We start from the raw sequence: 26,402 nt of genomic DNA, 5'->3' as shown, positions 1-26,402 counted from the left end.
GTTATTTCCAGTTTTATTTTTATTAGTGATGATACAACTTCTTGCCAACACTTTTTCTGGTCCTGTTATTACTGAAATTCTTGTGCTATTTGGAAAATGTTACTACAGTGAAGTAAAAGGTTGTGCTTAAGTACTCTGTGATAATAGAGACTTGACATGGCTTTGGATTTTATTGGGATTTTCAGGTCAGCCCAACTGCTATCACACTGTGAAAGTATAATATCCACCATTTTGAAAACAAGATTTTACAGGGGAGGTGTGGTCATTTAAAAATAAAAGTAGAAGTAGATATTTGGGGGAATTAATTACGAAGGAGGTCCAGCCACTTGAAATAATAACTGGTGGTAGATATGATAGTTATTTTTGCAATTACACTTTGTGCCAGTTGTGACGAGTCAGTTAGCACCCTGAACAGTCTGTCTCGTTTTGGTGCGAATTCATCACTTGATTTCTGAACCTAATGTATAGTGTAAGGTTCATGACGGTGTGCAGCCTATAAGGCACTCACTAAATATTTGAGGTTGTGTATTTACGAACACATCCGTCACATATGTTGTGCCTCTTAACAGATTAAATAAGGACAAAAAACGGAGTAGTTTGGAGTTGAATGAAAAATTTTAGAGATCAACCAGAATATCTTAGTGGGCAGAATTATTTTAAGTAGAATTTTCCCTGCTCTTCAGTTGATGGCATGGAAGCAACAATACCTTTAATAACATTAAAACAACACCACTACCAAAAAAAACTAACATTCACTGTGGTTTAGGTTTTTGTTTAAAATTCCCACCTTTTTTAGCCTTGAAAGACTGTTCCTACTGCTTAAAATACAAATTACCAGAATCAGAGGAATCATTGAAGGTCTTGTCTCAGATTAATGCTAGGTTTATTCTCATTTCAAATGGAGTTTATGAAAAATAGGACTAGGTTCCCCCGTTTGGTTATCCGGTTGATTATCCATTCCTTTATCCGTTTGTTTCTTCCTTTATTCTCTCATTTAACAAACATTATTGAGTATCTACTGATTCCTTGGCAGCTAAGTGTTGAGACTCAGAAATGGATAATCCAAAGTTTTCACCCTCAGGAAGCTTACAGCTGAAAGGGAGACCCTCAGACAGTAAGTGGAGTTGTAAAATAATATAGTAGGAACTGAAGTAGAAGCTTCTAGGGGGTGTGTGGGGTGGTAGTAGATGTCTGATGTCTGCGGGGGGGAGATGTTGAGCCTGAGTGGTGGAGAAGGAGTGTGGGCAGCGGGGGCTGCCGCCCAGGACTGAGCCAGTCCAGGGAGAGCGCAGCGTTTGCGAAGGCGCAGAAACGTGGCCGTCAGCTCACTGCGGGTAGACACCTTGCCCGTGGAGGAGGGTGGGGGTGTGTGCTGAGGTCTTAACAGCTTCGTGCCTTCTGACGTGTCTCCAGCGGACTCGGTCCTGAGCTGTGCTGACTCATTGGACCGTCTTAATAAGCAGGACAGTGACACGAGGAGCTTTGTGGTTGAGAATTCCACACTCCTCAGTTGGGATGTTATTAAAGAAAGTTGAAAATGGAAGCAGGGGACCAAGAAGCTACTGCATCTTTCCTTTTCCCTGGAGAAAGAATGAGGCTCTGACATGGACTCCGTAGTGGGAGCAGTGGAGGCGGAGGTTACCAGAGTCAGGGTCTGACGACTGGCAGCCTGCTTGGATTGGGGTGAAGAAGGCCAAGGGGGCATCTGGAGACTCTCGGTTTTTCTGTCCTGGGCCAGGGGGCATGTCAGTCACAGAAAGAGTTTCATGTTTGAAGGGAAAGAGGATATGTTGATTGGGGCATGTTGACTTTTAGTTCTGAGGGAACATTTGTGTTATTTAAATGAAAAGGGAAACAGAAATGTTTCTTTATTTTCTATGTTACAAAATCACTAAAACCACAGCTTAAAAAATCTCTGATGGTACCCAATGCCTAGATCTTGGTTTCTAATATCATTCTTCAGTGAAAGGAAGCAGGACTCCTGATTCGGGGGCGGGGGTGGGGGAGAGATGTACGATGAGCCTAGGGCATCGTGCAGAGCCGCGAAGTAGGAAGTGCTCGGGAGAGCAGGTAGTGGGGCTCTGTCAGAGCATCAAATTGGAGTCCCAGTGACCAATGGTAGGGCAGCTGGGCAACAGTGAATGACCTAGTTTTAGGTTACAGCCCAGAGTATGAAATAAATATCCATGGGCTTATATGAATATAAATAATAGGATAAATAAATCTATGGAGAAGTGACAAATCTTCCACAGGGAAGAATTCCAAATAATTTATACAGACACAGCCTGAGGAGGCAGATCATAAAGTCCCACCCTGCAGTGTGGGTTCTGCTTGGTGATGTGTCTGAAGAGTACAGTGTGGAAGGGTGTGAAAGTAAGCTGCCATGGAGCCATCTGGCAGGTGCCACCTCAGCCAGGTAGTCAAGGTGGGCATCGACACGGACAGTCGTGTTGATGGTATGTGTACCCTTGGTGTGATCTGTTGAGAATGACACTTCATCTCTGTGGTCTGCCTCCTGAAAACCTAAAACCCCAATCCAAACTTGTGAAAAACAGGTCATTCTCCGTGGAGAGACGTTTTACAACTTACCAAGTCAGGACTACTCAAAACCATGAAGATCTTCAAAAACAAGGAAAGTCTGGGAAACTGACACAAGCCAAGAGGAACGTAAGGAGATGTGATGATTAAATTGGATCCTGTGAAACAGAAAAATGACCTTGGGGAAAACACCGAGGGGGTTGGACTGAGTGCAGGGTTCCTCAGTAGTGAACCCACATCCTAGTTGTGACCGGCGTGCATTGTAATACAAGCAAAAGCCGGGTGTGGGCTACTCTGGGCCATCTTTGTAACTTTTCTCTAAAACTGTTCTAAAATAAAAAGTTTCTCTTGGGCACCATTCTCAAAGCTTTCTGAGATGCTCTTCCTGGGTTATAATCCTTCAATTTGGCTCAAATAAAATTCTCCATTTCTTAAAACAAAAAAAAGAAAAAGAATTGAAGAGGAAAGAGCCAGCAGATAGTTAGAGATAATCTAAAAAGGTGAATCATAGTGTGAAGTTGGAGAATGAGGTCCAGGTCAGTGGCTTGGATTTTAGCACCCCCAGCCATCAGAGGGTTGTCCTCAGGGCCACTGTGATGTGGACTGTGTCCCAGCCTGTCTCTGTGAGAGGCCTGGGTGGCTGGATGAGAGCCAGAGGTGTCACGGAAGTGAAGAGAACAGGTGCCTGGGGGAGATCGCCGTGGATAATACATTTGCATGTTTTTAGCCACAGGAAAAGTCAATTAAAAGAAAGAAAATGAAGATGCAGGTATCCATCATGGGCAAGTGGTGGATGGTACATTTGGAGAGAGGCGTGTTAAGTTCAACATTCATTTGAAATGGGAATTGAAAATTGCATTACAGTTGGTGTGAATTGGCTTATTTCTAAAAACTACAGAAATCGAGGCGGCAGGAGAATAGACACGTAGACGAGCGCCTACTGGAGTATTAATCATTGCCTCCAGAACTTCAGTGTCCGTGGGGTCAGTGACATGGAGGGTGTGGAAATCACCGTACGTGTATTAGGCCAGTGACTATTGCCACCTGCGAACAGAACAAAGCAGTGCCGCGTGATCTTGGTAAAAAATGGAATTATCTGTAATTTAGAAATGGCTGCTTTGTATTAGTTATGTATGTAAGATATTTAAGTAAACATGATGGTTAAGGAGAAGAAGAGGCAGTATGAGAGACCTCCAGCTCCCGGATATTACTGTGCTGATTTTCTGAACCTTCTTTCTGAATTCCTCTGCTCTTGCCTAGCCATAGGGATTCTTCGTTCAGCTGTGTGAATTCACTACCCCGTCTCAGTGTGAGAAGTGGGACGGCTGGCTCTTCCACTTCCTGTCCTTGGATCAGTAAAGCCCTGGGTGTCTGTTTCCAAATCGGTAAAATAGGGACCGTGGTGATACCTCCCTACATACTGGGTTGATGTGGGAGGTTAAGAGAGAGAATCCACATCAGGAGCCCGGCACTGGGTAAACGTTGCCCCTGAGTAACCTTACCATCAAGATCCTTATCCAGAGGAGAGCGTGATGTCGGTGAGGATTAAAACCAGCCTGTAGAGTTTTTTTTTGTTTTTTTTTTAATTAATTAATTTATTTTATTGGCTGTGTTGAGTCTTTTTTGCTGTGCGTGGGCTTTTCTTTTAGTTGCGGTGAGTGGGGGCTACTCTTCATTGTGGTGTGTGGGCTCCTCATTGCCGTGGCTTCTTGTTGCAGAGCATGGGCTTTAGGCGCATGGGCTTCAGTAGTTACAGCACATGGGCTCAATGGTTGTGGCTCATGAGCTCTAAAGCGCAGGCTCAGCAGCTGTGGCGCACGGGCTTAGATGCTCCACGGCATGTGGGATCTTCCTGGGGATCTTCCTGGAGCAGGGATCGAACCTGGGTCCCCTGCATTGGCAGGCGGATTCTCAACCACTGCGCCACCTAGGAAGCCCAACCTGTAGAGTTTTTATCAGCGCATTACCAAGAACAAAATCAAAGAATGTCAGAGGTCACCTGTTAATTTTAAGCCCTTTTAAAATGTTTTTTAATTTATTTGTTTACAAAGGTAATACATTATAGCTGGAGGAAACTGAAATGACACAGTCAGATGGGGGAAAATATCCTCAAACCCTATCAGCCAGTGTTATCACCTTCACAGTCTTACGTGTGCACGATGCAGTACCTAGTTTAGTACAAGACTAATGATGCTGTACACACAGCCCGCTTTTTTATGTAACATTGTGTTGAAAAGATGTTTCCATGTGACTAAATATAAATACATATTAGGATATTATTCAAATCACTGTGTAAAATTACATTTAACGAGCCACCTAATGGCAGACATTCAGTTAATAGCAATATAAGGCAATGTCACCATTTTTTGTTTGTTTTTGCCCGTCAGATAAACAAATAATGACTTTTTAAATTTACATTAGTTTGATTAGTATTGACATTAAACACCTTCCCCTTTGGGGGCCATTTTATATTCCTTTTGTAAATTGTGCTTTTCATCTGTTTTCTGTTATTTTGTTTTTTTCTTATTAATATTAAGAGATCTTTGTCATATTAAACCATGGTTTGTAATACTCGTTCTATATATTCTCTCCCAATTTGTCTTTTTAACTATGATTATGTAGCTTTTCATCATACAGAAGTTTTTCTTTTTTAACATAGTAAAATCTGTCAGTTATTTTCATTTTGGGGTTTTGAGTTTCAAGACCTAATGTTTGTTCTAAAAGTTTTGTGGATTTATTTCTATTTTTACATTTCCAAATGTGTGGATTTTTTTGACTTTTTAAAGTTAACTTTTAGCTTAATTGTGTTATGATCAGAGAGTACGGCCTCTGGGACAAGAGCTTTTCTGGCTTTTGTTGAGGCTTTCTGTGTGGACTAGTGTAAGATCATTTTTCTCCAGTCATTTATTATGAAGAAATTTCAAACGTACAGAAAGTTGAAGAACCTCCTTATTTTTGGTCTTTTCTAGCTTCAGCATGTCGTAGGCTTGGGTTCTTGTTCTAAGCCCAGCTCGGAACAAGGTGTGCTTCCTGACTCTGTGGATCCATGTTTTTCATCGGGAAAATATGTGCCATTATGCCTTTAATTGTCAACTAGATATTTTTTCAGCCTTTATATCTCAGCATCTTTCGTATTTTTCATTTCTTTTTCTCTCTTGTGGCAGTTTGTGTGTGATTTCTTTACATTTGACTTCTAAATTCTTAATTCCCTTTTAAGCAATGTCTTCTTGATATAACCTGTCCATTTGGTTTTTCACTTCACCACTTATTTTTTCACTTCCAGAAATTCTATTTCCTGTGATGTAATCTGCTCTTCATTCCTGGTAACCTCCGTTGCTCACATATGTGATTGTGCTGTTTATTTCTTCAAGCTTTTCATGCCAGCTGTTTTGTGTTCTGTATCTGACACTGACTAGGGGTGCTGGCTGTCTCAGTCTGCTGTTCCTCTGACTTACTGAAACTCCCAAGTGGCTCGAATCAGAGCCTGGTGGCCCAAGACTGCTGAGCGGGGCTCTAGGGGGCATCTGACAAGAGCCAAGGAGTGAATGGCACAACTCGGCCTCCCTCAGGTCTGGGCTCAGTCCAGGCTCAGCATCCCCACCTGTGGGCGGCGTCGGGTCAGCCCTCTTCACCTCTAGCACTTTGGGTGTGTTGGGTGGGGTCTTGTAGACCTACTTGTGTATTGATGTGTTGGTTAAACATTCTTTGTTGTAGCTCAGCCTGTCTTCTGATAGCAGTTCCCTTTTTCTTAGAGTATATTATTTAGAAATTCTTTCATATGCATGTTTGGTGGTAAAATTCTGCTTTTGTCACCTTGTAATTTTCTTTATTTCACCTTGTTCTTGAAAGGTAGCTTCATTCCTTAACAATTCTAGTTTAATCGTGATATTTTCTTGGTGCTGTTTCCTGGGTTCTGTCTTCCACTGCAGCTGTTGAAGAGGCCCACCCAGGGCTGGGACGAGATGTGGCTGGGAGGTGGTGCTCCGAGCACACTGAGCCGTCCCCCCGGACCTGGCAGCCAGAGTCTCCAGGGTTGGGGCTCAGCATTGCCCTTTCCTGCTGGTTTTTGCTAGTGGCCTAGAGCCACTTAGAAGTGTACATGTTTCCTCAGTATGGAAACGAATTATACATGAATGCAGAATATTACTTGTTCCTTGTTAGTCCAATTTAGGGTTCTGCTTTTCCTTGCTGATAAGGAGAAAAGCTGTGCAATAGTCCGTATAGTTGCTCAGTTTCACCAGAAAATTTATGGACAATCTCTGTAATTTATAATGTACTGAAGAAAACTCCTTCAACTTTACCACATCTCAAAATAACTATCTTCAATTTTGCAAAAAGTAATCAGGCCCAACTTTGGAGCGTGGGAAAAGCACGATCTAAAAGCTTTTGCATTTTTTCTTTAAACCAACTCTAGTTAATCATTCTTTTTTTTCTCTGTCTTTCCAACCCTGGTAGAACCAAGGCACCCTTTCTGTAGGCAGAGGGGAAGCACGCGGGGCAGTGAATCCCTATCCCTAGCCGCCCCGCAGCCTGGAAGGTGGCCTCCTGGGGTCTCACACTGCAGGGCGCACTCTGGAGTGCACTTGGGTGGCTTAAAAGAGCGTCTCTGTAAATCAGAGGCAGGGGTCAGATGGGATGTGTTAAGAAGAATGTCTTGTTATCAAGCTTAAAAGCTGCATCGCTGGCAATGACAAATGAAACCAAAATTAGCTAATACGACAGCATTAAAACTGTGGTCCCTGATGTGCACTGTAGAAGGAAGAGTCTTATGTACTGTGGTTCTTCTGCAAAGTGCAGAATTGTGCTGTGAGATTACTCTAAATAAATCACAAAATTTTCAGTTCTGCTCATTTCCTTATTAAGTGGTTTGCTTTTTTCAGAAATTCATTTTTAATCATCTTTGCATTGAATGTATTTCACTGTAGTTTGTGTAACTGTCTCTTCTCTACCAGAGTAAGCTGTATAGATGTAGGGACCTCCTGGTATTTCCAGCACTTAGCAAAGTGGCTGATGTTTATTAGGTCTTCCATTGATACTTCTTTAGTGAATAAATTTGTGATTTAAAATTACCTGAGGTTAATTCTAATTGTGCATTGTTTTCATTTCATTTTTTAATTGTCTTTCGTGTCAATAATAATCCAGTGTTTTCTTTAGCTGCCTATAATAATATATCAGTGAAGGGGGTGCTCACAGACTTGGCATGAATTGATTGACAGTGGCTTAACTAAGATAGAAGCTAATTTCTCTTTCATACAGAGCAAGTGCTAGACCATCAGTGTTCCCCATCACCAGGGTGCCAGGCCCCTTGAATCTTGCCACCCATCACCCGTAGATGCCACCTGGTAGCCTAGGATGGCTGGGCTACCTTACCCTGTCACAAGGGGGAAGAGATGGATGTTTTCTCTCTCTCCCAAGCCCCTTTAAGGACACACATGTGGAGGTAGTGTTTTCCCTGAGAGAGACAGTGCCTGAAACACTGTCACGTGACCACACCTGGCTCCAGGAGAGGAAGGCAGCATCACCTGGTGTACCTGGCCAGAAGACAACTTCTCATTACTGAGGATGCAGGAGAGGATCATTGAGAAGCAAACATCAATTTCCATTAAAATAGAGAATTTTAACTTTTATTTTAAGAGGCTTAAGGTGTCATTTTTTTTTAAGCTCTTGATTGGAATATAATTGTTTTACACTGTTGTGCCGGTTTTTGCTGTACAACAAAGTGAATCAGCTGTATTTATGCTTATATCAGCATATCCCCTCCTTCCTGTGACTCCTTCCCACCCTCCCTGTCCCGGCCCTCTAAGTCATCACCCATCATCGAGTTGATCTCCCTGTGTTATGCAGCAGCTTCCCTATATATTTTACATGTGGTAGTGTATATACGTCGATGCCACTCTCTCACTTTGTCCCAGCTTCCCCTTCTCCCCCCCGTGGTGTCATTTTAGAAGTTAAAGGACCTCAGTGATATTCTTAATGATACTCAATTCTTGAGAGTTTGGGGGGCGAGGATAAGATAGGGATACTGTATGAAAACGTGCATTATAGTTTTATTTTAAAGTTGTTTTTGGTTGCTTTTTTGCCTGGGCTTTAAATCTATGAGGAGTCATGTCCACAGAGCATTGGGTTGCCCAAAAAGTTCGTTCGATTTTCTCCATAAGGTTTTCTCTAGTAGCACTTCGTTGTCTTCAACTTCATTTGAAACCATTTTGTGAGATTGATTGTGACAGTTGTCATAGCGTGCATTAAAAAAAAACTTATCAAAATTGGTGAATTTTTGTGTAGCCATTTTAATATTGAAGATGGAAGGAAAAAAGCAGCATTTCGGCATATTATGCTTTATTATTTCAAGGAAGGCAAAAATACAAATGAAACGCAAAAAAGGATTTGTGTAGTGTATGGAGAAGGTGCTGTGACTGACCGGATGTGTCAGAAGTGGTTTGTGAAGTTTCGTGCTGGCGGTTTCTCGCTGGATGATGCCCCGCCTGGGCAGACCAGTTGAGGTTGATAGCGATCAAACGGAGACATTAATTGAGAACAGTCAGCATTATGCCATGTGGGAGATAGCTGACGTACTCAGAATATCCAAATCAAGCACTGAAAATCATTTGCACCAGCTTGGTTATGTTAATCGCTTTGATGTTTGGGTTCCACATGAGTTAAAGGAAAAAAACCTTCTTGACCGTATTTCCACATGCGATTCTCTACTTAAACATAAAGGAAACATTCTGATTTTTGAAACAAATTGTGACAAGCAATGAAAAGTGTATACTGTACAATAATATGGAACAGAAAACATGGTGGGGCAAGTGAAATGAAGCACCACCAACCACATCAAAGGCTAGTCTTCATCCAAAGAAGGTGATGTGTATATGGTGGGATTGGAAGGGAGTCCTCTGTCATAAGCTCCTTCCAGAAAACCAAACAATTCCAACAAGTACTGCTCCCTGTTAGAACAAACTGAAAGCAGTACTTGATGAAAAGCACCCAGAATTAGTCAAAAGAAAGTGCATAATCTTCCATCACGATAACGCAAGACCACATGTTTCTTTGATGACCAGGCAAAAACTGTGGTTACGGCTGGGCTGGGAAGTTCTGATTCATCCGCCATATTCACCAAACATTGCACCTTTGGATTTTCATTTATTTTGGTCTTTACAAAATTCTCTTAATGGAAAAAATTCCAAGTCCCTGGAAGACTGTAAAAGGCACCTGGTACAGTTCTTAGCTCAAAAACGTAAAAAGTTTTCGGAAGATGGAATTATGAAGTTGCCTGAGAAATGGTGGAAGGTAGTGGAACAAAACAGTGAATATGTTGTTCAATAAAGTTCTTGGTGGAAATGAAAAATGCGTCTTTTATTTTCACTTAAAAACGGAAGGAATTTTTGGCCCACCCAATATTAATTAAAGTCAACAGACAAGGTCTGAATCTTCTCAGTAGTAGAACCGAAGGAGAAACATATTTATCCTTGATCTAAGAATTCGCTGATAATACGCTTAATATGTGTAAATAAAGCTATTCTAGCCTTGGGCTTCCCAAAGCCTGCTGTGTCATGAGTTTGTGGGCATGAATGCACGTGTGCAGGACACGGCTGCAGGCTGGGGGTAGCAAGGCGGGACCTGAGTGCGCTCTGGAGAGGTCATTGGGGAGCTGGTGCGGGCGGTGGGACCGCTGGGTGGGCGCCTCCTCCCCCCGGCGTGGGGAGCAGCTCCTGCTGCCTGGACCATCCGAGGCGAGCGTGGTGAGAGGGGAGCAGGAGGACCACGCAGTCGTGGAGGGAAGGCAGAGCTCTGAGGCTTAACAGGAAAGAGCAGGACGGCCTCATGAGCCAGCAGGGGACTGAACATTTCATTAGATGGACAGAGGTAAGTTCAACACTAATGAAGAAAATTCTGGCTTAAAATGGGTCACAAGTACAGTTTAAGCCCCAGACACCTCACATCTCAGTGAGTAAATTCCTGGGCTCTGAGGGCGTGCTGTCTGATGGTGCTGGTCATGCGCTCGCACAGCTGGTCTTGTCGGTGTCTCACCCGAGGAAGGGCCCGTGGGGCGGTGACCTTCCCCTGGTATATAAGGTGGTGCCAAGTGTGGGGCGTGGCGGAGTACAGGCTTGCTTTCTTTGAAGCTTCAAATCAGAGTGATTTGTCTCTTAGAGAAGAGTCGGAGGGAGAGTTATTCAGGCGCGCCTGCTCCCCGTGCACTGGCAGCCGCAGCCCAGGCTCACGGCTGACCCTGCGCTCCCTCCTGCAGGATCCGTAGTGCTGCTGAGCGGACCGGGAGCCACGGGCGGTTGTGGTTGTCCCCATGGGGCTGTGCGGCCGGGCCCACCACCCTCCCCGAGAAGCCCTGGGGAGCCAACTCGCACTGCTGTCGCAGCTTCCTCGGCGGTGAAGTGTCCTGTCCGCTCGGCCAGTGCGGGGGCCCTTAGCCCCCGGGGCTCCTGAACATCTGAAGTGGAGCCACTGCAACTGGGAACTAGCCTGTTAACTGAATTTTAGCTAATTTAAGTGTCGGTAGCTTCATGTGGCTACTGTTGTGGACACTACATTCTCAGCTGGTGCTAATATCTCCTTAGCTGTGCGTGGGTTAAGAAGGTTTCTTTGAGTTCACTTGGGAAATCGGACAACCTAATGCTGGGGTTTGGGAATTGCAGGTTGGCCGTATTCGAAGTGTTTCAGGAAAGCTAGTTTTTTGTCAAATGAGTTTACGTGCATTTAGGATCTACTCTTTGATAATTATTTATATAGCAAAGAATTGCCAGGACTTCCTAAGTGGCGCAGTGGCTAAGAATCCACCTGCCAATGCAGGGGTCACAGGTTTGAGCCCTGGTCCAGGAAGATCCCACATGCCGTGGAGCAACTAAGCCCATGTGCCACAACTATTGAGCCTGCGCTCTAGAGCCTGTGGACCACCACTGTTGAGCCCGTGTGCTGCAACTACTGAAGCCCATGCACCTAGAGCCCGTGCTCTGCAAAAAGAAAAGCCACCACAATGAGGAGCCCGCGCACCACAATGAAGAGTAGCCCCTGCTCACCACAGCTAGAGAAAGCCTGTGTGTAGCAACGAAGACCCAAATGCAGCCAATAAATTAATTTTTTTAAAAAAAGAATTGCCTCATTTATAAAGGCCAGTAATTTTATTTTATTTATCGTACATCAGTAGTGTTTAATGTTTTGTTCATATTACCTCGCGGTTATGTAGACTTTGGGCTCGAGTGAGTTTATGCCACACAAAGCTGAAAGCTAGCCTACTGCCCATCAGAGAGCTCATCATAAGCCCGTGCCCGACACGGCTCAGAGTAAGGTGGGACAGCCTGCGTGGCCTTGCCAGGTTTCCTGGACAGGGCTCGAATCTAGATGTCTTCTCTCTCCCTAAAACCGTGAGCCTGAGGTGCTTCCCAGCGTCCTCCACTACCAAGCCTAGTAGACTGGCTTCTTGGTAGAATTAAAATGTATAGAGGGTGGTGATGGTGGAGTGGAATTTTTCCAGTGATTTTTGTGTGCTGCAGCCTCACTTTTATTTTCTCACTTGCCATGTGTCCCATTTTAAAGGGTTCTAACATATGGGCAGATGTTACAAACTCATGACTCAAAAGTAGTTGGAAAAACTAAGCTGCATACTTGCTAAACATTAGCTGGCCTTAGCTCCCCCATCCCCCCCCCAAATGGAGTTGTCCTCACCTTGGAAGTAAAAGCAACACCTAGTAATAGGCTTTATTTTCACAAAGAAAAATTCTCTACTTTCCACTTGACTCTAAGAAACATGGGTGTGGAGTGGCGTTGTGTAAGGGTGGCTGATGGCCTCACCGTGGGGGAGAGGCCATCCCTGGCCCTGGTCTCTCCACCCCCCGTTCAGAGACTTCCGTGGCCATCCACCTCCTAGAGATCCGCACCAGGAGGTCTCATGCGCCCTGTTCCGGCTCCTTGTCTGAAACAGAGGTCCTGGGAGGCCCCCGAGGCCCCCGGCCTTCCCCTTCCTGGTGCCTCATCCTTCCCTTGTCACTTCAGATTCGGGCCCCGGAAGGGCCTCCCCCCACCTGCCCCCCGCCCCAGCATATTCCTCTCGTGGCAACAGCAGGCCACACCCTCCCCTGCTCACGACAGCGGCTAGTCAGGCGTGTAGACCAGACTCAACAGACAGAGGAAGGGAGGCTACCCCCTTAGAGTTCTAGGGACGGGACACCTTCTTGTTTCCTCCTCAGCACCACTGTTTGCAGCAGGAATTAGCATCCGCATGTTACACGTAGGTCACCTGTGGTTGGCAGGCATTAAGTCAAGCCAGATCCATCCTAGGGCAGAGCCAGGGTTCCAGTGCAGACTCTCTGTATAAAAATGGTAGCCTGGAAAGGAAAATTGGGAAGAAAATGCTCAGAAAGGATGCCCCTCACATTCTAGGTGTTGGTTTATCTTTTATGTGCTTGTTTTGCTCCTTCCCGTGGTGGTCAGCACCCAGACCCTTAAGATGTGGAGTTCCTGTCTTTTTAGGAGGCAGTGAGAAGTGGAAGGACTTGGGTGGACACTTTTTCTTGTTCATATCTGAAAAAGATAAGGAAGGGAAGTTATACACAGAAGGGGTTAGGAAAATGAAGGGAAAGCCAGGAGCCACGTGGACTTGCTGGTGAGTAAAACCAGAAAACAGCACGTCGTGGGAGCTGAAGCGGGAGTGAGTACAGGTGTGGTGGGCATCATCGCCACGGCGCGAGGAAGAGAGTGAGGGCTGAGGCCAGGGCTGGCGGGGGCTTCGTTGGTGGTGGGTTTGGGTACTAACAAGTAGGGTACAGCATAGGGGATTGTAGCGTTTGGACACAGAGTCAACCATATAGACTCTGACATGTCTCCTATGGTTTTATTTGTAATGCCTGCCAACTTATAGTTATGGGTGAAGAAGTCATACCTGCTTTATTGTGTATATCTCATATTCGTTTTATTTTTTATGTAATCCTGAAAAGATATCGCTTTTGTCTTTCTTGCTCCTTCTATACCTTGCACGAGTCTGGTGATAATCGTTCAGGTCTGTGGGCTTCATCTTACTAGCGTACGATTGCCCTCTAGTGGCCCAAAGCCTGGCTCGCTTAGTACCCAAAGCCCTAAAGTAGGAAATAAGAATGAACCATTCTTTCCATCTGTCTTCTCAGCCAGAATGCTTTGAGGCTCTTGTTATTAGTGATTGATTTTGTAGCTTGATCTAAAGAAAATCACTGGAATTTCCAATGTTTCCACCCATTCAGCTTTTTGATCTTAGGCCAGTTACTTAATTTCTCTTTTTGTTTTGTTTCTCCTGTGAAACTGAGATTATAAACATTGGTTAATGTTAATTAAAAAGTTTATTTTTAAAAACAGTCAACTTTTAGGATTAATCTAAGATATTTAAACTTCCCTAGTATATCCCAAATCTTTTCCTAATCAGGCCAGTCTACTTTCTATACAAATGCAGCATTACCCAGCTGGAATCGAGGTTTATAAGGCTAACCTTCAATGTTCGAAAAAGTACAGTTTGCTTACAGTAAGGGTTATCTACCTAAACCAGCTTGTATCAATGTTTTCTGCACAGATGTAGAGAAAAGTCCCACCTGTTCCATGACTACTGGTAAATTGCAGCTTTATTATACTTACTTCCTTTTAGAACAATGTGTGAAAGGGTAAATGATTAAAACTGCTTTTGTGTTCTTGCAACAATGTCATTGTTTTATTTGTTAATACACTTCTTTTTATATTTCAGAAAAGATGTTGGTTTGAAGCGATTTTTTCCTAGGAGTTTACTGGATTCAGTCAAGGTAATTAGAGCCTGCTTTCTCGTCCTCAGATGACCGTGTTAGCCATGGTATGAGGTTTTCTCCCTTACGTGTAAAAGTTGTCATATGTAAAGCTGACAGTTATTCTAGTCATCCTGATGGTGAGGAGGTTTTGGTTTTTAAAGGTGTAGCTTTCTCCCAGAAAACCATGGTTTCAGTTCTCGGTTGTGTGTGCTGTAAGTGTAGCCAAGGTGCGAAGACCCTCGGGAGGTCCCCATGGCCGGCGCTCCTGGAGCTCTGCCTCGGCCTCCTCCCAGCGCAGACTCCTCGCTTCCCTGAGGGGGCGTGCGGGAACGTTCTGTTCCTTAGGGTGCTGCTCAGGAGCTTAATTTTTAATTTTACTTTCTCAGATTTTAATTACATAGATGTTTACCTGTTTGCATTTTGTCTGCCTGCTTCCACCGTATTTTAAGATCCATGAGGACAAAGATAACATCTGCTGCGTTCTCTGCTCTAAACCCTGTGTTTGGCATAACCCCAAGCACACAGAAACATTCAGTAAATCTTACTTAAGTGAAAAAATGGATGAATAAGTTTAAGAGCCACTTGAAATTATTTTTGTGGTTCAGAAGGTTGAGTAGCAGCAGTTTCTGATGATTCATCATAGTAATACTGCCTCATTTTGAGTAGTTTTCTCTCTGTGTGTGAATTGGTTTAAAATTAACTAGCATTCATTGATAGATGCCTTGTTTCCTAATCTGGGCAAACACAAAGTGGATATTGAAACCCTATAAACAGGGAAGCGTATTGGTTAATATCAAGAGATTCTAGGAAGTCAGATTTTATGGAATGTTTTCCTTACTGAGAAAGGAGGAAAGAACTGAGGATGCTTTCTGAGGCATCCTTCTTAGCAAATATGGGGCGCTTCGCAGACAGCGAGGATTCTCTAGTTCGTGCCCAGCACTGGGTGCTGCAGGCCGGATCTCTCAGCCCTCCTGGGTGGCCACATTGAAGCAGATACCCGAGAAAGCTCAGCCACTCACTGCGGCCAGGCGCCTGCTCTTGGTGGGCGGGGAGCTGGGGCGTGACCCTGTGTGCCTAGGACGCTGGCCTGGAATGGATACGATCCCTCCTGCAGCTCCTGCAGCTGCTGCTCATCACTGTGACTTCCTGCGTCTTAGCCTGGGGACGTGTAAAACCCAGGAGAGGGCCAGGCAGGGCAGCAAGCAGAAGACTGGCACGTTTCCCCAGACTCAGCTGGCTGACACATACGTAAAGCTGTGGCTCAGACTGTCTGCTAACACTGCATAGTTATTATTTTCAAATATTTACGCAGTTTACTCAGAAATTTTCCAGCAGGTTCAGTGGTCAGGTGTGCCGTTTAGTTGACCCCATGCACACCCATTCCACGGGTGCTGGGGTCGGGGGACAGCCGCGAGGGAAGGAGAAGCGGAGCCGGGAGCCGCTGTGGGCAGGGGTCGGTAGGAGAGTGCGGGTCCGCAGGGACCAGGAGGTGTTGCATTTCATTTTCACACATACGCGTATTTACCTGCTACGTGTGAGTTATGTCCACACACCTAATAAAGAACTAGCTACACGTAAGGGTCACATCACAGATGTTTCCATGTCCTTTTTTGTCACTAGACTCTCTTCTACCAGAATTTTGTATCCACAGGAGACCATCACAGAAATCAAAGCAGGAGTGGGGCTGGTACGTGGGAAGCTTAGACAAAAGAACACGGCTTTTGGAAAAGCACTTACAGGATGTGGCAGCTCAGTGGGTTTTGAGAGGTGGGCGAGAGAGGTCAAGGTCACCACCTAGCTTTCTGTCTCTAAGCAGCTGGGAGATTTGCTGAGATGAGGAAGAACAGCCTTGGAGGAAAGTCACAGGTTCTCTTGGTGGTCAGGTTTCAGATGTCTGGGGAATCCAGCTGGAAAGCTCAGGTGGGTGAGTGCAGGTGTGTGGGTCTGATGCTCAGGAGTCAGAGAGTGTTAGCCAGGCCTGTTGTCAGAACAGCTGTTCAATGCCATCTCCGCCGTGGGGAGTGGCCTTTTTCAGCCCCTGGACGCGTGCTTGGATGGGTCTTCCCCAAACCATGCTTCCCAGACTTTTATTTACATAGCATCCAAGGCTGACCACTCACGTTCTGGGTAATATCTGATAGGTAAGCCTTGCTGCGCTTAAACCCATTTTGCTTCTCCTCAGTTTAGTTTCTGTGATCTAAAACCATAACTGATTCTCTTCAGATCGCTTGTCGTTCCACAGTTGGCTCACCTGTCAGCACCCAGCCCTGGTTAAAACCAGCTGCTGGCCTGCCGTGCAGGCTTTGGCCCACACTTCTCTCCTGTGGCCACTTTACTTGCGGGAGCCATCCGGCCCTGTGCCTGTAGTTACGTCGGCTGAAGACCGCGACGTTCTGACCCAGCCCTGCTGCCTCCTGAGCTTGGGTCTGTATCCAGCTTTCTGCTCAGTGGTTCAGGTCGGGAGACTTGCGGGTCCCAGGCACGTTCAGAATTAACGTGACCTTACCTTCACTGAGCCCGCCCCTTCTGTTGGCCCACGTACTCCCCCCAGAACTCAGTCGTGTCAATTTCCCGCTTTTCCTACCATCCCAAGGATCATCCAGGCGGCTCACGGGTGCTGCTCGAGTCTGGCTGGTCCTTCTGCTTCTGTTCTCCCCCTCCTCCACACCTTCTCTGTGCAGGCGCAGAGCCAGCTTTTGAAATAAAAGTCATTGTCCCTAGGTCACCTGGGCCTGCGCCATCTCCCGCCCTGGTCTTCATCTCCCGCCCTGGTCTTCATCTCCAGTGACTGCAGCCCCTCTGTGACTGTGGACACTGCGGTTTCCCAGACCCAGTAATCCTTTGACGGCACTGGCACCTTCAGACCTCTCCGGGCAGGCTGTCCCTGCCCTGACCCACCAAAGTGTGCCGCCCCCTCCTGGTTTACCTGCTCCCCACCCCCCGACCTGCTGAGATTAGCAGCCCAGGTCCTGTCTCCAGCCTCCTTGCTTCTGTCTGTGTGTGTCTCACGCCGGGGCTCAGGCGGCCCCCGGATTTTCTAAGACCCCGCCTCCGCCTTGCTTCTCCCGGTCTTGGCCGTTTCAGTTCAGTGGTAACTCTTACCTGTCAGTACATCCTGTTGGTTATGTTTTCAAGATAAATCTGAAATCTGGCTACTTCTCACTCCTTTCTGCTTCTACACTTGTGCAGTGGTGCCTAGATCCCATCACTTCTTGCCTGGATTATATTGGTGGCATCTTACTGGGTCTCTCCTGCTCCTTTCATACTGTTCACAGCACAGCGGCCCGAGTATCCTTGTTAAAACCTGTATCGGATCATGATATTTCTGCTCCAGGCCACTCGAGTCCTTGCATCTCACTAGGGTGGACCCGAGTGCTTCCCGTGGCCTGCATCCTCTAGCCCTCTCCCCTAGACCCCATCCACACACGTCCTTTGCCTGCGGGCCTCCTCAGGCCACACTCCTCTCTCTGACACACCGTGGACTGTGGGGTTGTTGCCCTCCTCCATCCAAGTGCTCGTAGTGTATAAATAGAAAACTCAGATGAGCAGAAAGGGACCAGAGATAGCCTGTGCTCTCCCTTCACAGGGAGGAGAGGCGTGGCTGGTTGGTCGTCTTTGTGCGTTGGTGCTCGTGCCTGCCAGTGTGAGCCTGTCTTCTTTGCTCTCCTTTTAAAGGCATCTACACTACAACAGATTGCTTCGTCTTGTTTTTTCATGTAGCACTGTGATACGGATTTTCAGGTCAGTAAATGGGACGCACACAGCAGTCTTAGAACATTGGGCAGCAGACGCACCGCAGTGTGTGTGACCCATTGTAGGGTGCTCTACACACTTTTGCACTGAACCTCCTTGTTGCTGGCTCTTTGCATAGTTCTTTCATCATTCCTAAAGAATAGTTTCTCAAAGGTTGTGGTTTTAAGGTTTTTGGTTTCTGTTGCCAAATTGCCTTCAGAAAGGGTGTGTCGACTTCCCTGTGCCGACTCCAGGTCACACGTGAATAGAGCATTTATATTTTTAATGCCTCACTGATTATCACATGTTCTGATAAGCCAGTTACTGCTTTACCAGTTTATGTTTAAGAAATAAAGCTCGGTACCACTGAACTGTATTCTTTAAAATGGTTAAGATGGTATATTTTATGTGTATTTTACTATAATTCTCTTTTTTTTTAAAAAAAGAAACAAAGCTCTGGTAAATATGATATTTGGTGAACGTAGGTGGTATTAAGTGGTGGCTGGGGAAGAAATGTTCCTTGGTGTGGGCTATCATTGCTGCAGTCTTTACTCATTGTTGACTCTAAAAAGATGTTTGTAATTTTATCATGCAGGCCAAAACACTACGAAAATTGATCCAACAAACATTTAGACAGTTTGCCAACCTTAATAGAGAAGAAAGTATTTTGAAATTCTTTGAGATCCTCTCCCCAGTGTACAGATTTGATAAAGAATGCTTCAAGTGTGCCCTTGGTGTAAGTATGGGGACTTGGAAGTAGGGGGGGACTAGCTGTGATTTCTTTTGCTTTCTCTTATCCATGTATATCTAAATTTGTGATTGAAATCTGATTTGTCACATTTTTAACAACCTGAGAATACTTTATCATTTTACAGTGGGAAAAATACAAAAAAAAGTGTCAGCCTGAGACTAAAACCATCCTTTTTTAATAGCATACCTATATTCATAATTGGATTTTTTTTTTTAATTCCAGCCCGGTGATTCATTGATTAACTGTTCTCAAAGGGCTAGTTTACCTATTCAGATAATCTCTTCAAAGAAACCATTGACTTGAGACCCACTGGAACGAGCACAGTCTGTCTGTCTCGGCTTTGGCTGAGCAGATACTGCACCATGAAGTTGTAAATATTTTGTATTGTTTGGTTACATAGGCTAGCAGCAAGCTAGTCCAACCCCTCTTTGGTCTTTCAGTGTGTCCATTGCTCTTTATCTAAAATCTCTCTTTTTCCTTCTGGTACCTTTGCCATCACCTGTTTCGCCTTCAAGTCAAGCTGGATTATTTCAGTGGAGCTGGCGATTGGCCCCGAAGAAGGAATCAGTTACCTCACAGACAAGGGCTGCAATGTAAGTGTGCTTGGCCAAGTCTAAGGTGCGGCCTGGGCGGGACTCGCCTCCTTTTGGGCTGGACTGTGGGCAGAGGGGAGCCCCAGCAAGGACGTGTGCGTGCTCGTGGGGAAGACGTGGTTCTGCAGTGAAGCTTTGCCATTTCCCCACGTTTACTGCTTGGGGGATGGAAGGAAGAGGCGCTCTAGGACCTGTTGAAATTTTTGAAATTCTTTAGTCGGGAAGGAGGGGAATCACACAGTTTGCACACATGTTGGTGAGATCTGAATGGGGTTGTTACAGTTTACCTGGAGAAGTTTTAGGTACTCATTTCTTCGTGCAGTTCTACATCTGATTTAAGTATGTTTATACTTGCACCATGTCCTTTGAAACAGCTGCTTCTGGCTCTTTCCAGGATGAAAAATGACAGCAAATCACTAAGAAAAGGGCAGCCAACCCAATAAAGGATATCCAAGTAGTCAACACAGGTGAAAAGGTGTTCAGTCTCAGAGTCATCAGATAATGCACAGTGTGGTGCTGTTACACATCTACCAGGATGGCTGAGATGAAAAACACCTGAATTCCAGGTGTTGACAGGCATGTGGGACAGCTGGGCCTTCCATACACTCTGAGAGTATAAAGTGGCACAACCTCTTCAGAAAGCTCTGTGACGTTATCTGTCTTCTCTTTGATTTGTAGCCTCTTACATATTCTTGCAAGGTTTTCTTTGTCCTTTTACACTTGACCCATGTGGAGTGTCGTGTATGGTACAAGGTGGCAATATCCACCTAGCTTCCTCAGGAGAGCAGAGTCAAGGTGGGGCCTGTGGCGTGTCTGGAGGATGGGCTCTGGAGTGTGCGGCTGGGGTTCCCAGTGGGTCATGCTTGTGCTGGCCTTGCGACTTTGAGTCCATTTCTTCACAAGCCGTCTTGTGTTTCGTCATTAGCACAATGGCAATAATAATTACAACTACCTAAGAGGGGTGGTAGGAGAATTAAGTTGGTGCTAAGTGTGCAGTGGGTCTTAGTTGCAGCACACAGGCTTCTTAGTTGTGGCATGTGGGCTCTTAGCTGTGGCATGCATGTGGGACCTAGTTCTCCAACCAGGGATCGAACCCGGGCCCCCTGCATTGGGAGTGCAGAGTTTTATCCACTGTACACCAGGGAAGTCCCTAAGCTTGTCTGTTTGCATTTGTCTCTTCTTTATAGATTTGCAAAGGGTTTATTTATTTCAGCTGTTTTTGAAGGACAAAGTTAGAGATTAGGGTTATAGCATTAATCTCTTCATCTTCATTAATTTCTGTTTTTATCTTCACGGATTTTCTTTTTCTAATATTTTTTGGTTATTTTTAACCTTTTCTTCTGCTGTTCCCTTTAAGTACTTCTTTACAATTTATTCTTGTTATGTGGCCGACCTTGAGGGATAATGTCAGAATGAGGCAGAAAAACAGTGGGTTAAAAAAAGAAATAAAAAATAAGTTACATATAATAATTTCCATGACTCAGCTTTCTTACTGTGCTTTGGAAATTTTTTTAATTTATAAGATGGCAGTAATGGAAATATTTTAATACAACCATTTACTGAAACTAATGGAGGTATTTCTCATTTCATGTGTCACGACCGACTTAATGGCACTTAGTCCCCAGTGTATTAGAAGGAGCCTCAGGCCTCCTCTGTGACATGTGTGTACCTTGTGCCAGCAGTTCAGATACCAGACTAGCATCACCCTCGGTGATGTCCTTTCCCCAAATGGTGAGCAGCTCACAGTAACGTTCCAAAGATGGCAAAGTGCAGTATTCCCTGCATTACACCTAAGTTGCGTTCCTAGAAGGTTCCACACAAGACATACTTTGTGTTTTAAAATAGATTTGGGTTCTGGAATCAGATTTTTCACCCATATGAATAAACACCAGGACATTTGAAAGCCATTCAGGACGCAGGACAGGTTTTCAGTGTGGGAATTTCCTGCCATTACATGGCTTCTCGCAGCCCTGGTCCTCATTCTTGTCCCTCATTCTGTGGTCAGGTGAAAACAACCCCCAGGGAATGGCCCTGCCCCAGTGAGACCAGAGCGCATCCCATCAAGACGAGCCCTGGTGGGGAATTAGGTCAGAGAGGCAGGCGGAGGTCAGATCAGGTGGCTGTTTGTTTCCTTTTGGCCGGCATGGTACCTTTCTCACAGGGGATGTAATAGGACCAGATTTACATTTTAAAGCACCTCCCTGGCTTCTGTGTAGGAGGACAAACATGGGGGAAGGGACACTGGGTGGGAACAGGTGCAGGACGGATTCTGAGCACCATGTGAGACGGTGGCTTGTGCTGGAGTGGTGGCCGTGGGGGTGGAGGGAAAACACACGGATTCCGGGTGTTGGGAGCTGGGCTGGCTGTGGGGGAGGGGGAGGAGGAGGAGTCAGTAATCACACCTTCATATTTCCACTCAGGAACGAGGTTGCATGGTGATGCTGTGGCTGAAGTGAGGAAGACTGGGGGGAGGGGGTGTTTTGAGGGGGGTCCCTGTGACTGTGTTGGGTGTGTGGTCTCTCCCCGACGTCCACATGGGGATGTTACGTAGAGAGTTGGATATTGGAGTCCAAGCTCAGGGCTGGAGATGGTACTTGTGCCACAGGACTGGACAGTGTTTGTTTGCCCAGCATGCTGTGCACAGCTGGACAGAAGAACAGGGCCCAGCACAGAGGCCTGTGGTATTTGAATGTTTTGTGGGTTGAGTAGGGGAGAAGCCAGGAAAAGGAAAGATAGCCAGGGAGGGAGGAGGAAACCCCATGAAGGCAGAGGCCAAGAGGAGACCCGGTGTGGGGGCCATGCTGCGTGCTGCCCAGAGGATGGAGGACTGCCTGTGGGCGTCCCATGTGGAGGCAGAAGGGCCTGTCAGAGCACACCTGAGCCTGAGAGCAGTGCTTCAGGGATGTTTACCTGTGCAGGGGAGCAGAGTGGGAGTCACTTTCTGAACCGTAATTCCGGCTCGGTCCCAGTGGCCGAATCTGCTGAGCGGGGCAGTCGGCAGGGAGAGGCTGACACCCGTGAGGGTCTAAGAGAAAGAGGCCCAAACCAGGTCGATTGTTTTGGGTAAATGTGTAGGAATCGTCGCATGCAGACTGATGGCTGTCATGAAATCCTCGAGGATGAAAGCCAGGTGGGCGTATCTTGTCTGCTTAAGAAAAAGGGCTTATCCTCTTGGGAACAGGAACCGTCTCTCATGGCCTGTGTGTGTGGGAAGGGTCCTTCAGATGCCTGCCGTCTCCCTAGCGCCGTCACACGCTGGAACTTCAAAAGGCCTCCGAGACTTGTTCTAGCCCAGGGTGCCTTGGGAGTGGGTGCAGGTCTGTCTCTCTGAGAAGCAGAGCAGGATGTTCCCTTAGAGCAAGAATTTCACACGCCTCCCCCCCCAGGCCAGCGGGTGAGTCGGGTCAGGGACTGCCTTTGTCCTTTCTCTGTCCTGTGTTTTCACTCCATGGGCCTGGTGACCACTCCTGCAGCTCCTGCGGATGGAGTGCCCCTCAGCTGTCAGGAGTGCAGAGAGCAGACACATCCCTGACCATGAAGGTCCACAACGGCTTCTCAGAGGGAGAAAGGGCCCCTGGGTCTTCTCCAGACACCCCGTCCAGGGAGCCATCCTCAGGAGGATGGGTGGGGTTGGGACCCTTAGGACTGTACAGAATAGTTCACATGAGTCTTGCATCCGTGGTCCAGAGTGTTTGCCTTTTCTTCCCAAAGCCTACACACCTGGCTGACTTCAATCAAGTGCAGACCATCCAGTATTCAAACAGCGAAGACAAGGACAGGAAAGGGACGCTGCAGCTGAAGATCGCAGGAGCGCCCGAGGTAGGGAGGGCTCACGTGCATCATGCCGGGAAAGCGGCAGGAAAGCGCCGTGTTAGAGGTGGCGGTTGTTTCAGGGTGCAGGCGAGGTTTCAAGGGTCTGCAGAATCACAGCTTTCTCCTACGTCATACGCGGTACGTTACAAATCACACTGATCGAATGCCCTTAGGAACAGGAAACAGGTTCAGAAGTCAATGGAGCCTTATTGTGCGGGTGCTGGAAGGCTGTCATGAGTTACTAAGGAAATCAGCCTCTTAGGATTGTGTAAATCCTATAAACTCTGTTACTGTGTTGTCTCCCAGCCTGAGTTGTCTGTGACGTTCTCTGGGGGTGATAATTAGGACGACAGCCACAGCCACAGCAGCCGATCCTTTCTGCCACATGTGTCGCCCACCATCCGACCCTTAACCCAGAAGCCGGCGGACGAGGCCCTGTGAGATACCTCGGTTTTCCCCAGCCTGTAGCTGAGGGAACCGAGCACAGGATGGCGGCCACGGCCCTAGTAGCTGGTAGCGGTGGAGTTCATCCCGGGCAGTCCCAGAGCCTGTTCCTAATGAGCACGTGGTGGGAAGGTAGAGGCAGGCCTGGCGCAAGAAAGGGACACTTGGCAAATACGGCACAAGAGGACTGTTCCAAAAGCCGGACAGAGAATACGCACACACTGAAGAGTCTGCACAACCTGGCGGCACGCAGATTTGCTCATGGGTGAAGCCCGTTCCAGGAGCTCAGCTGGTCCCCCACGCACACCTGGGCTCTGCTCTGCTGCAGCGCCTGCCGAGGTGGTTTGTTTTTGGTGCGCCTTATGTGTTCTTGCTGCTACTGCCTGAGGATCATGGCATTTTTAGGCTCTAGGCAGTGCATTTGAGTCTCAGAATTAAACTAACGATGCCCTGAAATACTGAAACTGTATTGCAAATTGAAATTTCCTGACAATATCTCAGTGATTTCTTGTTTGCACCATGATTTTCAGGCTGTCCTCCTTTCTGTTTGCTACCCCCAAATCATACTTAGGATAACTCAGGTGAGATAAGTCGTTCTTCTAGAAGGAGGTTATGAAGACTACATGAGTAAAATACAGCTTTGATTATCTCCTGGGTAACATTTAATGATAAGCGTTAGGAAATTTATCATAATTGTATATTTTACATCGAAAAGAGTGGTTTCTAAACGCTTAGGCAGAATATGCTATGCATGCTCAAAATAATGAAATTCCACTAATTTTCTTTACTGTTAGAAAAATTATGATTGATGGTTGATAAAAATTTACTCCACATTTATCTAGTTTCTAAAATAAGCCATACTTCAACTTACTAATTTTCTAAATTCCTTTCTTAATTAGAGTGTGCCTAAGGGACCAGACATTCTGAAAGAAAGTGTTTTTTACCTCTTTTTGTTCTAGAAAGTGAGTCTCGGTTTAAGTGACTTCTTTTTTTGTCTGGGTTTGCCTTCTGTCACATATTCTAGGAATAACATCCTTAAATATCAGACTTCCTTTTTCACTCAAACCTTATGACAAATCTTGTCTCGCTCCCACTCTTCTCTGTGTTCAAGTGTATCTAGAGATCTGATGTCATAGCGCAGCTGTCCCTTTGATTATTGGAAAGAACAATAACGGCTCTTTCTGGGTCTTCTCCCCTATCCAGCCTCTGACGGTGACGGCACCGTCCCTGACCATCGCCGAGAATATGGCCGACCTGATAGACGGCTACTGCCGGCTGGTGCACGGGGCCACGCACTCTTTCATCATCAGGCCCCAGAAAGGTGAGCTCTCCTCTGTCCCAGTGCTCCCTCTGAGTCGTCAGCCGAGCTCACCCCCATGGCCTGTAGTCCTCCTTTTCCACCCCTCTGTGAAAGTGAAGAGTGAACGAATCGTTCAGCCCAGTGAATCTGGGGGAGTGATCCAGCTCACAGCCTCAGAGCTGGCCTTGGACAGAGCTTAAAGAAAACTGGTTTGTGTTTAGACCCTTGTGTTTTGAGCAACATACTTACAGTTTTCTAGGTTACCATTAGTATTTTTAAATAAACTTTTGGGATTAGGTTCTGGGTTTTTTAAAAAGTCCCTGTAACTCATGATAAATAAAGTCTCCTCTTTTTTCTTATAGATCTCAAAAGCTTAGAGCAATCAGAGAACAAGCTTAGTCTAAGCGTGATGGGGCTGGCTGCCTAATGGGAGCAGGGCTGTGTCTCTTCCTCCGTTTGCAAGGCAGTAAGATGGGGTGTTTCAGAGGATTTGGATTTCTGAAATAAAGCAGGAGACAGCTGGGCTTTGGAATTGTATGGGGTTCAAATCATGAGTGCATGCCATCTGCAAAGTACTTAACTTTCTGTGCCTCAGTTCTACCCCGTAAGGCACGAAGAGGGGTACCTGTCTTCTGTGTGTGTGTTGGGAGAGGGGGTGGCCTCATGTGTGTCGGTGGCGCAGGGCTGTGCTGGCACGTACAGTGTCACAGACTTGTGTTGCTATTTCAATGCTGCTGCTAGTTTCATGGTGATCTTGGTAGCCTGGATGAGCCCTGGCTTGGAGACCCCTCGTCCGTAAAAGAAGAATGGTCCCTGCTTTGTAGTGTGGTCCCTATCAGGCAGCCAGCTCACAGCAGATAGACACAGGACCCCGCCAGCACTCCCCTCTGTGGGAAGGACGATCAGAGGAGGGAGTTGGGGAGATTGAGAGATGTGCGAGTGGTAAAGCAGACGTGGAGACAAGAGAAGCAGATGACAAAGCCCTGAAGCCCTAGTGTAGACACAGCAGAGAGCCCTGGCTGCCTAGCGCTTGAGTGTTCAGCTCTCACAGCAGGTGGGGGTGGAGAGTGGAGCCATCACTGGAACCTCTGTTTAAAACTTAGTGTCAGGATGTTGTACTCCGAAAACAGTATCTAAAGCTGTGAGCCAAAAGACCAGGAAGTGCATGAATTCCAGGACGTGGATAACCTAGCAAAAATGTTTTCTCACTATGATCAGACCAGTAAAGCCTATTCATTTATTTTTTTTCCTAAAATATAGTATTTATCATAGCTTTCTTTATGTGAAATATACTAATGAAGTTGCTTTTAGATAAATCTAAAGGCTACTTCCAGTTAAAATTTTTGCATCCATGAGCTCTTGAGTTTTCATTCTGTGCTTTAAATGGGGGTATATATACCTTTCAAGCATTATTCAAATGTTTTGGGAAAGTTGCTTCACATACAGTATTCTATGAAAAATGTTACACGTGCCACATC

At 46.1% G+C, this 26,402-nt stretch overlaps 1 protein-coding gene across 5 annotated transcripts in view; it reads left to right on the top strand.

Moving 5' to 3' along the window:
- The window catches only part of PTK2 (protein tyrosine kinase 2), a 235,689-nt gene that overhangs the window by 118,549 nt on the left and 90,738 nt on the right, over nucleotides 1-26,402 (top strand). For all 5 annotated transcript variants that reach the window (XM_057735053.1, XM_057735052.1, XM_057735051.1 and 2 more), the window contains 5 exons: nucleotides 14,255-14,309; nucleotides 18,619-18,759; nucleotides 19,290-19,367; nucleotides 23,079-23,186; nucleotides 24,828-24,945. In XM_057735053.1, the coding sequence (XP_057591036.1) occupies nucleotides 14,255-14,309; nucleotides 18,619-18,759; nucleotides 19,290-19,367; nucleotides 23,079-23,186; nucleotides 24,828-24,945 (500 nt within the window). The remainder of the gene's footprint in view (nucleotides 1-14,254; nucleotides 14,310-18,618; nucleotides 18,760-19,289; nucleotides 19,368-23,078; nucleotides 23,187-24,827; nucleotides 24,946-26,402) is intronic.

Source organism: Hippopotamus amphibius, chromosome 5, assembly GCF_030028045.1.
Source record: "Hippopotamus amphibius kiboko isolate mHipAmp2 chromosome 5, mHipAmp2.hap2, whole genome shotgun sequence".
Taxonomy (NCBI): Eukaryota; Metazoa; Chordata; class Mammalia; order Artiodactyla; family Hippopotamidae; genus Hippopotamus; species Hippopotamus amphibius.
This window is presented reverse-complemented; position numbering and strand designations above follow the sequence as displayed.